The sequence below is a fragment of the Suillus subaureus genome (assembly GCF_016647635.1).
Source record: "Suillus subaureus strain MN1 chromosome Unknown BJ212scaffold_11, whole genome shotgun sequence".
Classification (NCBI taxonomy): domain Eukaryota; kingdom Fungi; phylum Basidiomycota; class Agaricomycetes; order Boletales; family Suillaceae; genus Suillus; species Suillus subaureus.
In genome coordinates, this window is record NW_024538567.1 from 691,732 (window position 1) to 706,674 (window position 14,943).

At 49.2% G+C, this 14,943-nt stretch overlaps 3 protein-coding genes across 3 annotated transcripts; 2 read left to right on the forward strand and 1 right to left on the reverse strand.

The window, feature by feature from the left end:
* Positions 1 to 1,935: 1,935 nt before the first annotated feature.
* BJ212DRAFT_1446425 (FAD dependent oxidoreductase-domain-containing protein) lies at positions 1,936 to 4,759 on the forward strand (the record flags this gene model as incomplete). Its single annotated transcript, XM_041338242.1, has 8 exons — positions 1,936 to 2,173; positions 2,194 to 2,283; positions 2,337 to 2,517; positions 2,613 to 2,776; positions 2,825 to 2,991; positions 3,050 to 3,709; positions 3,786 to 4,577; positions 4,658 to 4,759. 8 exons carry the CDS (start codon positions 1,936 to 1,938, stop codon positions 4,757 to 4,759), a joined length of 2,394 nt encoding a protein of 797 aa, XP_041194496.1.
* A 2,787-nt stretch (positions 4,760 to 7,546) lies between these two features.
* BJ212DRAFT_1479626 (uncharacterized protein) lies at positions 7,547 to 7,839 on the reverse strand (the record flags this gene model as incomplete). The annotated part of the gene is made up of 2 exons (XM_041339923.1): positions 7,547 to 7,667; positions 7,730 to 7,839. The coding sequence occupies 2 exons, from the start codon at positions 7,837 to 7,839 to the stop codon at positions 7,547 to 7,549; spliced, it is 231 nt and encodes a 76-aa protein (XP_041194497.1).
* Positions 7,840 to 14,564: 6,725 nt separating this feature from the next.
* BJ212DRAFT_1269229 (uncharacterized protein) lies at positions 14,565 to 14,795 on the forward strand (the record flags this gene model as incomplete). The annotated part of the gene is made up of 1 exon (XM_041330802.1): positions 14,565 to 14,795. A coding segment is annotated over one exon (231 nt), but the record flags the coding sequence as incomplete, so codon positions are not given.
* Positions 14,796 to 14,943: the final 148 nt, after the last annotated feature.

Sequence of the window (14,943 nt, forward strand, 5' to 3'; positions counted from 1 at the left end):
ATTACGCTGTTCTTCCGTACAGCAACGGGTTTTGTCCTTGTTCCGAACGGCCTGTAGCACTGCTAGTTGGAGACCCGCTTTCGTCATAACTTCTTATTCGGGTTGGCATTTGTAGCGCTCGTGGCGCCCGGAAAGAAGCCCTGATACTCCCATGAATGTGGAGTGTCAACGGGACGCGACTCGGACGCCGGTGTTAGTCTATTTAACTTCTGTCATAACGAGACTGATTGACGACTAAGCGTTAATCGTGAATGTTTAGAGTAGTTGCGATCTACTACCGATCAGTGACAGTGCCAAGTGGACACGGATGTTGTAAGCGCATCCCAGCTGCCTGAGGCACGAGTGCGTGAGGAAAATGGTGTATGTTATTACACGATAAAACATACGCCAGCGTCCTGTCGCTTCAGACAACTCGCCGGTAATGTGATAGCTCGTTGTTAAGTAAATTTTTATTGCCCTGCTCACCGTGATCCCTACCCAAGTTGACGTTCTTGAATGTGTAATTCCGATGCCCTCGTATCCCTCAAGTAACATTGTCGTCCCTTCTCTGTCTTCCATTAGGCACGTCTTCATGCAAGAAGAAGCTGGTACTTCTCCCTTCTGTACACAATGGCCAGCGGCAAGACCTGCAAACACGGTAGATACTATCATGTGGCCCATCTGTTGCCCCTTTTCACACAACTCATGCATCGGTAGAGGTGGCGTTAAGCAGCAAGATCTGTCTTGTTTCTATTTATGAGGCCGCGGTGATCTATAACGCGATAACGCGACAACAATATTTTTGCTTCAGCGTAAGCCGCATATTTTTCTAGTCCAATGCGTGAGCAAGGCTTACAACAAATACGCGGTCCATAAACGAATGCTTTTCGGTAATGCATGACAGGCCAGGCTGTGCGTCTCGACTACTATGTTCAATCGTATGATACGGAACAATCAACAATATCCAGGATGTACTTAGCTTTGTTTTGAAACTTTTGACTCTTCTTTCGTCAAAATCTAAGAAGCTTACGACATTCGATCGACAAGTCGATACCGAAGCTGTCGTAGTAGCTTAACAACATCAAAGCCTATATCAAAGCCTATCTGACCCTGTGTAATCGTAATTACATAAACCCAAACGTCAGCTGGCGTTGAACGTAAGACACATTCTATCGCGTAGTTCTAGATTAAAGAATTGCCACCTCGTCGGCAAAAGACAGATGGAGAGGGACCTTGGGAATGTAGAGGAGACCTTGTTGTCCCCGGCGGCCCTACTTGCAGTAAGTCCATTGCAATCTGCATCATCCTCAAGGAGCGATTACGGCTGTCGACAAGGATCACAGTACTCGGGAACGAATTGCCCTGCAGGAGTTCTTGCATAACTCTGAGAAAAGGTTTAAGAGTGTATCATCCATGACGGACCGCAGCTCGAAGTAATACTATGAATCTCAACGTCTATCAGTGGGCCTCTCGTGATCGACGTCGCGCTGAGCGGTAATTTATGCCAATCATTACCTCCTCGCGGTCGTGATATGATTATTGGAAGAGCTACTAGGGCTTCGAGGACGGATTGAATGCGCTGGTATAATATCGTTCTCTGGAAGAAATAAGTGTGATGGAGGTTTGTATGATTCGGAAGCTGTACTTGACACAAGCGTGTCAAAAAGGATTGTCAAGGTTTGAATGGTATGAGGGCGGATTCAAGGCGGGCCGACGAGCCATGCGGCCCGCACTTGGCCAAAAGCGCCGAAGGTCCCGAAAAACCAACGAGCAGAAACAAAAGCTGACATCGATGACCAGTCGAGTCAACGAACGTGTTTGGAGGACAATTGCCACGTTCTAGTACTGACTTCACGGGAACCGATCGTGGTAGTGTCGAAGACTCCCAAGTCATTGAGCTTTCATAGTGTCTAATCAGATATCTAACTTCAAGGGAAGACTGTATTTCTAGAATCGATGGCTCTGCGACTGCGTGCACTAACCCGGCGCACGCTTACCCTCCTCGGCCTATCCACCGCAACAGCAGCAGGCGCTGGCTACTTCTACCTCAATTCTGGTCCTGCTTACTCACAAACAACACACGAGTCTCGACGCCCACCACCACTATGGTCTCCTCCTCCCCGCGCAGCCATGATCGATGCCTTAAAGCGAAGTGCTGATCCAAAGCGGGGCGATGATGATGATATGATGCCCAGTTCGATATATTGGTCATAGGAGGAGGCGCAACTGGTGCCGGTGTCGCTGTCGACGCTGCAAGTCGCGGTCTACGAGTCGCTTTGGTCGAGAGAGAAGATTTCGCTAGTGGTAAGTCTATTCACTTCCTTCCATGCAACCCCACTACATACGTATATCAATAGGTACGTCCTCCAAGTCAACCAAACTTGTCCATGGCGGCGTGCGCTACCTCCAGAAAGCCGTATTCGAGCTTGACTATGAGCAGTACAAGCTCGTTCGCGAGGCTTTGCGCGAAAGGAGAGTCTTCCTACAGACTGCCCCTTATCTGAGTCATATGCTCCCTATCATGCTTCCCATTTATAAGTGCGTCATTGTTTCCAATCCCCCGTTCTCAACCCAAATCCAACTCCCCCATCCATCAACCCCTCCAGTGATTACCATCACTGACTAATAATCAGGTACTGGCAAGTTCCGTACTACTGGTCCGGATGCAAACTCTACGACCTCCTCGCTGGCAAGGAAAACATGGAATCATCGTACCTCATGTCCAAGGGCAAGGCCCTCGCACAGTTCCCCATGCTGAAGAGCGACGGGCTTGTCGGTGCCGTGGTCTACTATGATGGTATGTCCTATTTTTATTTCACCCTATCTTCATCCTCACCATCCTCAGGCCAACACAACGACTCCCGCATGAACATCGCTCTCATCCTCACAGCTATTAAAGCAGGTGCAGCCGCCGTCAATTACTGCGGCGTTACCTCCCTCCGCAAAGACCCCACCACAGGTCTCGTCACAGGTGCACGCGTCAAGGACTACATCGCCGGAAGTGAATTCGACGTCAAAGCCAAGGCGCGTTCTCCCATCCCGCCCCAGATAACAACTAACACTCCAACAGGTGATCATCAACGCCACAGGCCCTTACACTGATTCCCTCCTCTCCCTTTCCACTCCTACACACAAACCCATCGTGCGCGCAAGCTCAGGCGTACACATCGCCCTCCCTTCCTACTACGCCCCTAAAGGCATGGGCCTCCTGGACCCTGCAACAAGTGACGGCCGCGTCGTCTTCTTCCTCCCATGGGAAGGCGGTGTCGTAGCAGGTACCACTGACGAGCCCTACGACATGCGTGCGCATATCAAGCCCCAAGAAGAAAAAGACGCGTATCTAAGCGGTGACGATATTCTCCCCCGCGAGTCTGAGATCCAGTGGGTCATGGATGAGGTGCGTGGGTATCTGAGTGGGGACATCAGGGTGCGCCGCGGGGATGTGCTTTCAGCGTGGTCGGGACTGCGTCCGCTTATTTCATCTGGCGCCGCGGGCGGCACGGAGGGGTTGGTGAGAAGTCATGTAGTCAAAGTTGATGAGGGTAGAATGGTGACCATCGCGGGTGGGAAGTGGACTACCTATCGTGCAATGGCAGAAGAGGCGGTCGATGAAGCAATTAAAGTGTGTCCCGGGTTGAAGGCAAAGGCTTGGAAGTGTCAGACCCAAGAGCTGAGACTCGTAGGAAGCGAAGGGTGGGATCGCAACATGTTCATAGGGTTGATTCAACGCGTGAGTATCAGCCCTTTGCCCTCCAATGCATTTCACATTTCACATCCACTACTATTCTTACTGACGTACGCTGCAGTACGGCCTCCACCCAGAAGTCGCACAACACCTCTCCTCATCCTACGGTTCACAAGCATGGGCGCTCCTCTCCTCGACGAACCAAACGGCCGCTTTGGACCCACACCGCCCTCTCTCCGCCCCGTACCCCTTCACACATTCCGAAATCACTTACGCTCTCACGCATGAATACGCACAAAAACCCCTCGATGTGCTCCTGCGGCGCACACGCCTAGGTTTCGTCGACGCACGTGCAGCACTCAGTGCACTACCAGAAGTTGTACGAGTCATGGGCGATACCCTAGGGTGGGATACGAGACGGAGGGGAGAGGAGGCAAGGAGGGCAGAGGAGGTGCTGCGCGGGATGGGCGCAGGTGGACGGGTCGAAGTGGGTCCAGCATCGTCGGGAGAAGGCTGGTTACGCATCGGGGAGGTACAGCGGCGCGTGTGTGCACTGTTTGGTTATCCTGCGCTTTTACGCCGGTTTTCGGGTGCGGCGACGTATCCGCGTGCGTTGTTTGAGCCCGGGGAGATTGAGGCGCTGCGGGAGGTGTTTGGGCAGTATGCACGCGTGTCTGGCGATTCTGGTTCTGGCTGCGATTCTGAGCCTGGTTTTGATTTGGAGGTGGAGGAGCAGATGAGGATACCTGTGTCGATGATACGAGAAGCCGTGCAGTCTGTTGCGGTGCTTGGGTATGCTTATGACGGTGTACGGGAGTCGGATTTCCGATACGTCCTAAGGGATGCAGGGCTTTCTGATTTGCCTGAGGGAAAGGGGAGGGGGAGAGATGTAGATTTTGAAGAGTTTGTCGAGGTTCGTTCTTATTCCATCTCCCGCTTCATCTTTTATGTGTTAATTCGTGCCTCATGCTCGTATAAACCTTGACTTTGCAGATCTGCGGAGATTTGAAAGATGTGTCGATCGCACCTGCTGTGAACAAGAAGGGCGTGCAGAGGAGGAGGATACCTGTTGAGAAGAGTGGTGGGGGTGTTTGAGATGTAGTGTTGGCGCATTTTCTATGTTTTACAGTACTAGACTTGGTTCGATAGGTTTTTGTACAATTAGAGAGCTTTCTCTTGAGGTCATTGACACCTAGATCTAGCCCATCAGCTAGTTGCTTGAATAGAACGTCGACCTTGTTTGCAAAGGTGAGTTCCGACCGTCGCCTGCACTCTGACTCGGACATCATAGAGTCGCTTGGCACACTGTCAGGCACAAGCGAAAATCTTCCCTAGCTTGATAAGATAAGTCTGTGCTACCCTTCGTTCCGAAGCTATGACGCATCAGCTGGGCTATCACAAGATTCACATGCACATCTAATCGATCTCATCAGTCTCATCTACACATCTATCATCCATGGGCGTCATGTTCAAGCGGCACCGTGGGACCCGTAGGTGCACGGTAATTCTCAGACTGCCACTGCATGATCAGTTTGTCGCTGTTTGTACCATTTGCATAGTACTTGTTCTTTATGACCGGCTGAGAATCCGAGGAATATGGATATTCCCCGACTCCCGAAGCGGAGGAGAGTTTTGTCGGTTAGAAACGCACCCGTCTCTGTCAAAAATTTTGTGGGTTTTCATTTCATTTAACGAGTTGTTACTTGTTACGATGTTCGATTGTTCTATCTCAGGATCTCACCAATTGAACTTGCATATACCGGCGCTCGCGCGGCAAATTCTCGACTCCGGCTCGCTTGCATTTTTCTTTCTGCTGCGAGATTCCTCACCTTAGATTCAGACCACAATATTCCCAGTCTACCGAGTGTCAATCAACTCATCCTTCTGATCTCCAGAACCCGGACCGATACACTAGTACTGATCTGATCTTTATCAGTAGGTACATCCGAGTCATGATAGGCATCTTGGGCTTACTATTTAACGATCCCGTTGACCCACGGTATGTCTTCTTCTCCACAATCCATAACCTAGTGTTTATTCCCTCACGCGTGTTTGACCACTAACACATTTCCAGCGACATCGACTGTGTTCGACGTGATCCCTACAATGATAGTACAATCTCGCGAATCAAAGCATCATCGACAATTTAATGGTGCGTGTATCAATGAATGTTCCCAAACCCAAGTGCCGAGGCGGCGCCCACGGACATGTCCGTAATGAGACTGTCCGTTTTACGAAACCGCCCTGTGTAAATGAAACAAAGAGATCTGGTCCAAGCTGATTGACCCGGTGGGTCACTTGGAGCTGCGAGATGTCGGTCACTGTCTCCACGCTGTCCCGAAGTGGGACTGACCACCTTCTCGCGCTACTGAGAGTCATATTACAGTGAGTGGCGACAAAGGCGGCAATGCGATGTGGGCGCAGTCACAGAAGGTTACTGGGGACAGAAAATTATCTGGTCGGAAGCATTGACAAGGCGACATTGACGAGGCGGGGGAGCGAGGAAAGATTTGCCGAAGAGGGGTGGGGTTGTTGAAACAGGCTCGTGCGATGGAAGGGGTGGGAAGGCCCGGGAGTGGTCGAGAAGTTAAGCGAGCGGGGAATGACGCGGGTTAGACTGGCAAACGACATCCATAGTAAGGTTGAGGAATTACAAGAGACGGTAGTGAGAAACTACTAGTAGATACGACTTGAAGGAACTGACAAAGTTCCTCCTCGGGGAGAACATGTGAGGCATACGTAACTATAGGCCAATTAACTTTGGGGTCAATCCATAAGAAGCTCGTAGACGTCTATTTATTCTTGAGCCTAAATTCATGCAACAAGCACTCGGAATTCACATCCACCAAAAGACGTGTCTATCAAACTAGATCTACCATCCACTTCCCTATGCTTTTTTCATCCATGCACCACACCGAGGCCCTTGAACGCAGCCCACATTATTGCGCTTTCCATTTGGAAGTCATATCTTCCCTGCATATCTTTAACTGTGGTTCGATAAAGGATTTCCGGCTAACATCATTCTACATCTCGAGAACTCTAGCCATAAGGAGTATGAAGGAAGATTCCAAGACCATGTGAAGTCACGGTATGTACGAGTACACGTGTCCCGCGGAGTATCAGAGTAGGTCTCGTCGAGGAATTTGGCACTTGCGTGGGAGTCGGAGGCTACTACGCCAGCGTTGGGTCTTTAACTGGCAAGGTGTATTCTTCCCTAGCTGTTGAAGATGCGCCAATGGCTTTCATGGTTGCGGCAATACCATAAAACTCCGCCTATATAACTTCATGCGGAACTCCCGAGAGGGCCTTCATACCTCGTCTTTAATGGCCTGGGGCGTCCGGTCACTTCTTGGGGAAGCTTGTTTGGTATGTCAGAAGGCCGGGTTGTAATATTCTTAGCAGCTGCAATTAGTATGTGGATCTATCAACGCTGCTGATATCATAAGAGTCCAAGGTCATTATAACTCAAGTTAGCGGTAGGCTATTGACCCGTGAAAGCTGTCCGAGTCGGTCTTTACACCACTTCGAGCGAAGTGAAACTCCTGTTGGACATTATCCCCGTATACCTCGATCTATTCCAAGAACTAATCATGTTCCCCGCATCTTTCAAGACGTCCTTCAAGTTGTACCAAAACATCGGCTGACTCATCACGATGAAGAGAACGGACCCCCCGCAACCTACTGCCTATTCTCGCGTAACGCTGCTCCCTTATTGCAACCCTGCTTCAGATATGCCCAATCTCCATCGCGTATCGGACCGTCAGACGAGAATTCTTCCCAAGGAAGCTGTTATTACTTTGAGCGGGTCCGACAGAAAGACTCCGCGCTTACGACGTCATGGTAGGTATGCATCGTTCAGATGTGCAGAGACGGATGGTCATCTCAGAGCCGTGCGGGAGATGGGCTTTGACTAATAGGGTTTCTCAAGGATTCGTCAATGACAGCACCGGTGTTGCGGTCGCTGAATACGGGCACGGTATACATGTCCGGACCGGGCGGCACTCTAAGACCATAGAGAACGATCGCAATGTCAGGATACTCAAGGTAGCTCCTTGTAGCTCATACGAACCTGGCGGAAAGGTGAGGCAGTCCTGTTGGCACTCGAAACGAGCATGCTGACCTGGACTTTGACATATCTGGAGACTAGTAGCTTCCAGGCAATTGAGAGGGGACATTAAGTAGAATGAGCTGCTCATTGTTTATCGTCAATTTATCGTGTCTACCTCATCCAGCTTGACATCGCAAAATAACTCCTACCAAGTCTGGACGACACAACCGCTGATAGATGCAAGATTTCTAACCACATATTCATGTTTTGTCCGAGCTACTGGTATGTATATATTACCAGCATTTGTCACATAACCGCCTAGTTATTGGTTTTCGTCTCTATGGTGGAAAAATCAGCGGGTACGCGGTCATCCAGACTCAGACCAACAGGGTCTTTAGTGTAGGAAGTACAACTTTCATACATTCTAAAACCTAACACACCATGACTCGGCTCTCGGTCTTTTGAGTCAAGACTGGTACCCCATTACCGTGAGGCTCAGTATAGATCCAGCTATGGAACATGATGCAACCCATATTGACACACAATTGGGCTCGTTAAAGTTGTCTGAGTTACGCTATCCCTTGCGCCCAAATAACCACCGACGGCTCTAGTAGCATAGCTAACTACTGTGGTAGGAGAGATGGTTCATCTCTTTGTTTGCCTTTGTCCTTTCCTGCGCAGTGTTTATCATTCGCGGAACACTGACAGCGTACGAGTCGAAACAGGATTTACATAATTGTTATTATCATGTTCACCTTCCTCGTCGTCTTCTTCTGCTCTGGCTATCCAATTGTAGCGTTGTTTGGGTGGGGTTCATAGTTCTGAACCCAAGTGGTGTCACTAGTGAGTTTGAGCGAGGATGACGATCGAAAAAATGGCGCTTTTGGCGTTCTTGTGGGACGGCGTGTTTGCTGGCGGACGGTGTCGAGAGACGATGTTCCAGAATCGTCGAGCTGAGGACAGGTTAGGAGGGTCAGGGGAACCGGAGTCGCGGCAAGAAGGAATGACTGGGAAGATTATCATCAATACTGGTACCCTTGCACGACAAACACGAGTTTTACCATCGGGAAGAAATTTGTGTATGGATCATCGTGTCCCTCCTCGCAGTCCTCCGTAGCATCAACCCGTGACAGTCCCGTGAGCAAGACGAGGTATGCAGTCAAATGTGAGTACTGGCACAATGAAAGGTTTCGTGATCCTTGTGAAATGGCTGGCCGAGTGGCCCATGAGACTCTGTCCCAAAGCTGTGCAAGGCTATTCCTGCCCACGTACGCCAGGACATTGTGTCTGGGTGAAAGTGCGATGGAATTCACCGAATCGTCGTGCTCGACGCGATGCAGTAGTGCACCCGGTTTACTGTCGAAAAACGTACAAATCTGTCCGAGGTGCAGCAGAGTTTGCTGCTGTCTGACGACCACACCAATGATGTCACTGGCTCCTGATCTTTAAATTGAACGGGGCCGACGAGACGTTTGCCAGTCTTCGTGTCCCAAATTCAAATAGTACACTTGTACCCGCCTGATGCGATCCTGTCACCCGAAGGTGAATATGAATATGCAAGAGCATGCACCCTGAATTGTTGCGTTTTGACTGGGCCCACTTCGACCTTTCCACTTTCGGCTTTTCGAACCGGAATTCTTCAATTCTCGGACCCGCTTGCAATATGATCTCCACTGGGTGACCACAAAAGCGACTGCACCGCCTTGCAATGCCTCTTCCGAACACCTTCGATCTTTGCATTAATAGCGTCCCACCGCTAAACACTTCAGTCCTTCCTTCCACACGCAATGATCTTGTCGTACAAGAAGACGAAATTCCAATTCTTGTTCACATGTCCCTCAAATACGTGCTTCGGAATTGGTCCTTTGACAACCCTGAACACCGCGTCGATGGGACTGCATGTGAACGTGTAAGTATATACATGACGAAGCCCAATGGATGTGGCACAGATCATAAGAAACGAAGTAAAATACTTACCCCAGGAGCGAGGCAGTAACACAATATAGTCGCAAACTGCAGAAGCAATCTCACGAGGGAAACGCAAAGAGAGCGAGGCAACAATTAGTGACTAGTCATACGATTGTTCAAGTTGACAATTCGAGAGTTATAGTCTGTCTGTGGGCGCCATGACCTACAGGGTATCAAGGATATACGCGCTGCAGAAGACGACTGACCTCCTGCTGAAAAAGATCGATGATCGATAGCTGAGCGCTGAACCCTATAGATATCAGAGGTAGAATTGAAGAAGTCACATTGCTGCAACTGCTGCGGTATTTGCCGCGACGTTCCACGCTGTACAACTCGGAGCCTGTAATACGGTACACTTCAACTATTACAAATAAGTACAACTTGCTTGTTGCTGGCCACATGCTCCGGATTCTGTATCGGCGTCTTGAATGACTTTATATGATTAAGTTAAACTCACTCGGACATTGTTTTCTTGAATTGAGGCACTGAAGACTAATTCTAACTCCCCGGGCCAGATTTCAGACTTCGGCTTTCTGGACTTTCAGATGATACGAAAATCAACCACAAAAGTATATATTGCAACGTGAGTCTGCAACATGATGTACAAAATAACCGCTGAAGGATCATCTATTGCATAACTTTCCAGCAAGTACTAATTTAAGGTCTTCAATATCTCAATGCTCGAGCAGGGTGAAATTTGCTCACCATGAGCACTCAACAACGAAGTACTTGCATGCCGTGTCGTCAACCACACGACTCACTGGCACACAGATATCTACCACGCCGGTGAGCCACGGGGTTAGAAGAAATTTACTCATACTCACAGGATCTAAGCCAAGTATTACAACATTGCATTTGTGGCCAGGGCAGCATTCGGTCGAGTCGCAGAGATAGGGACAACGATTGACAGATGGCATAGACGCTGACAACTCGAAAGCAGCAAGAATGACGAGGATGAAGGAGAGACGCATTGTTTGTAAGATGTGATATGGGATTCCAAAACAAATCTGAAGGGGACGGCAGGAAGACAGCTTGCTTTTATGTCTTGATCAATTTTCTGTGCATAACCTGACCACCTTGAATACTCCTTCAGACACATGACATTTGTATTGCCAGCACGTTGCCAGCAGACCACAGGTTTGACCTGTTCTTTCCCCGACATTCTCTGTGCAGAAGACTTGGAAATGCTGGCAATGTGTAATCCCAACCCGTTGTGGCGTACGGCGTACGGTAGGTGACACGACGATCTCCGGAGCTGGAGTCAGGGGTCATGTGGATACTGAGAGAAATTCAAAGTCTCATCACGTATGGGGAATGAGAAATTGGATACCGGGAGATCAGCAGCTGGCTTGGAGAGCAAAATCCCAAAGGAGAGTGCTCCCCAGATGTACTGTTTTTTTCGGAATGTACATCATGCAGTATCATATACTATATAGTGCTGGACCCCAACCCCGTCAGTGACCCGCAACATCCACTGGACCACTGTCAATGCGGACCATTATGTGTGTCTATATACGTAGGCTCTGACTTTGGTTCTCCACTAAAATGCACATTTCATAGCAGGCACAGACGTGGCACTAGACACGATTTACGTGAAGGAATGGTGTAATTCTTCATTTGGTCTAGCTAGGTGAGATTAGTCTCCATCGTTCCAAGGATGGAGTGATGCATGGGGCCTCATGCCCAATGGAGTCCACTACATGAACACCAGAGAAGTGTTTGCGAATCACTGTCCTCGGCATTCACACACGCTTTAATAGTTCTTCCTATTGCCTTGACTCTTGACACAGCAGACCAATTTCCATCCTAAAGTCCGGAGAGGAACATGGTCCACCTGCAACTGCCATTACTTTCAATTATCGGACTCGTCGGTAGATCTTATGGTGCTTTACGTGCGGTTAAAATCACAAGTAGAGAGCTAGACCGAGCATGTGATGGAGGAGTGCACTGTAGGTGAAATTCTACATCAGCTGATTCAGGAGGGAATCCGTCCGGTCAGTGCTAGGACTTGCATAAACAGACTTGCATAAACACTACAAGCGATCTGCTCGCCTGCGGACGGTCCGGTCCTTTATTTTCTCACTCTCTCGGCTCTTTCTACAGCAGCAACGAAGAGTAAACTACATTCGCCGTATCCATTTCTTCATTCGTGGGTGACCACAACGCTCGAATGTCGCGTCGATTCCGGACTCTCGACAGCGCAGTGTACAATTGACCATGTGCAAATGCTTCAGCGCGAAGGTCAATTGAGCACTGCGCGTCGGAGAGTGAGACCTTGCGAGCCATTGAACGTCGTCGCATATGCAGGCCGCAACGGAATTTTTTTTCGGTTCACAGTCTAACTCCAGCGCGCAGGATTAAAAGAGAAAGTGATGCGGAGAAGATAATTCACTTCACCCGTTTGTGGAATTTGCATTTCGACAAAACGTCCGTCTGTGCACAGCAATGATTCGCACGCGCGCATTTCGTACTAACCGCTTCTCCACCGACATATGTCGTTGCACTGCGCATATTGCCGCTTGCGTTGGTGTACTACTCTGGATCTCCCATGGTGCGAACTGATGTGGTGAGCGCGGAAGTTCACGTGTACTTCCGCGAGTGGGATGATTTGACTGATGCCTGCGAGTGGAGTATATTCTCCTGCTCCATTAACCACCGGTCCTACTTGACGGAAGTCGCCCAAGCCTATCAGGAAATTCCTCCGAAAGGCTTGCTGTATACATTCATGATGCGACGACAGAGTTGGTCAACGCACTCCCACGATGCTTTGTTGACCATCGGTAGTAACTCTCAGAGTTGTCGCATGCCAAATGAGATCGGCTCTGGCCCAGGGAGACAATGGGTAAATGTTCGAATGCAGGACCGTGCTCTCATCTGTGACGGGAATGCCAACATATAATGAACAATCCGTCCCCGTTTATATGCTGTTGTACACAGTGCACTACTTCCGACGATGAGCATGATGTATCCACGTAGTGTCGAAGATAGTGCGTTGATCATGAATCCCACTAAGCTTCGGCTGTGCCCGAAACAACCAAGGTGTGCCAGGATCTGCTTAGGGCAGTAGTTGAGGAAAAAGTATCGATTAGCACATCTTGGATACGAAACAGTGCAAATGGCACAATTACAATCAGACGGGGCAAAACCTCTGATGCCTGCCTTGTGTTTTTCTTCGCACGAGCATACGAAAATCATACTGGCGCATGTTAGCGCGCACTTTTGATTCCCTGATTGAATGTGCTTGTAATATGATTATGCTCGAATATTATTTGATTACGCTGAGATATAAAACACACCTGGAGCACTAGCATAGCTCTAAAATACTACAGAAAGCAACGAGAGTGCGAGATAAAATCGGGAAAACGTGTTGAACGGAGCATCGAAAGTGTATGGGGTGGGGATCAGAACAGCGTTAGAAGTGTCTGCAAGCGGGTAGGATGGGAAACAGCATTGAATGTGTACAGCGCGAAGGAGCGGAGATCTACTAGTACATCTTGCCTGTATTGACAATCTTGTTCCATTTGTTTTCGGTAGCCTAGAAACAATCAATCAGAACAGATGGTAACGGCTGGGGAACTGCACGGGTGAACCCGGGGTATTACCCCCAACGGGTATATCCACGGGTCACTATGAAGAACACAGGAAGCAACGCGCGCGCGAATCCGTCGATAATAGACAGTGATGTTCAGTGCTGAGCGATATGGGAGTCAGCATCCGCTAAGAAGCTCGAAAGACGAGATCACGCACTCTCTGGGAGCGGGACAGGGCTGCGGCACCATCAGCGTTAGCAAAAAAGACATTATGTGCAGTCTGAGAGTGGGGGCTGGACTCGTGTTCTCACTCTCGACAACGCTGTGCACAATCGACCGTGAGCGAAGGGATCAGTCCGGAGGTCCAGCGCGGTTTGCACTAGCGTGGAACCTTAACATCCATTAAATGTAGTTGCATATGCGGGTCAGAGAGGAAACTGTCTTTGATTCACTGTCCGTGACGAAATGGTTTGTATAGAATGCGGGGGATGCAGTGGCTTTCAAATGTATTGGGAAGTTGGACTTTGAGAAAGTGACAACATATACACGAGCGCTTCTGACCGTGTGTTCTGGTGCGCTCAATGGAGTCTGTTCAGCTTCTTTCAGGCTGTCTGAACTAAAATAAGATAGTACATGGCTCCGTGAGTGAAATGTGTGGTTGATATCAGCCGCGATACTTACGAAAATCGCCCGGGAATTTATCTGGAATATTGTCGTCGAAAATCCATCGACATAGACGTTGAGAGAGGAAAGAAATGCACGATCAAGACAGTTCTTCGATAATTGCTGGGAAGAGGAAGTCAATGGTGTCGTCAAAGTTTATGGTCTGAAATGAAACCACAGTCACTAGTGAGGAAAGAACCGTAAAGAGGAGACAGAACCATTGAACGCAAGACGGACAATCACAGGTGAACGTGTATGAGGAAACCGATGAGTACGTACGAGAATCATGTCGAGAGTCACATCTTAATAGTAGACTGGCTCTGATTCACATGGAAGCGGCTCCTGCAGTTTGACGAGGCTGAGCGCTGAGGAATGGGCATGGCATACTGACAAAGGGAGTGTGCCGTAATTGCCAAATGGCTGAGAGGGCCGCTGGAAATGAGATAGAACTTTGATGTCCTCTCATTTTCGAAGCGAGTCAAGTTTGAACTACTTTTGAACTCACCTCGAGTCCTCGACAACTTAACACCAACCACTATGTAGTAAACGACATCCCGATCGACTCTATGCGTTTTGAGTCAGGCATGAAGTTCGTTGGGCGTAATGATATAAAGAACCACTTCCACTTCTTACAGTTGGTATCCAAGGCTGTATCTTGCCCACAAAGTCGAGTACTTGCGCCATTCTGTCTCTGAATCACCGATGGTTGGATGTGGGAGAGCCGGCTTATGAAGAGATGAAGGCAGGCACAGCGGCAAGCACGGGATGCGAGAAGCTGATGAACTTCCGCCCAAAAGCCAGGGAGCAATTTGCGTGGTCAGATACCTGTTGCATCGACAGAAACAGCAGCACCAAGCTCGACGAGTCGGTTCGCTCCATGTCCCGGTGGTATCGCAATTCGTACATCTGGCACAAAGCATGATCATCGAGGATATATTGCACGATGAACGGACGATGACTCAGCCTAGGCTGGACATTGCAAGAATTAATCCTTGCGCCCTACCTCATCAGGTTCTTCAACAAGCACCGGATATCCACGACGGATGATGAGAAGCCTTAGCAAGACAAAC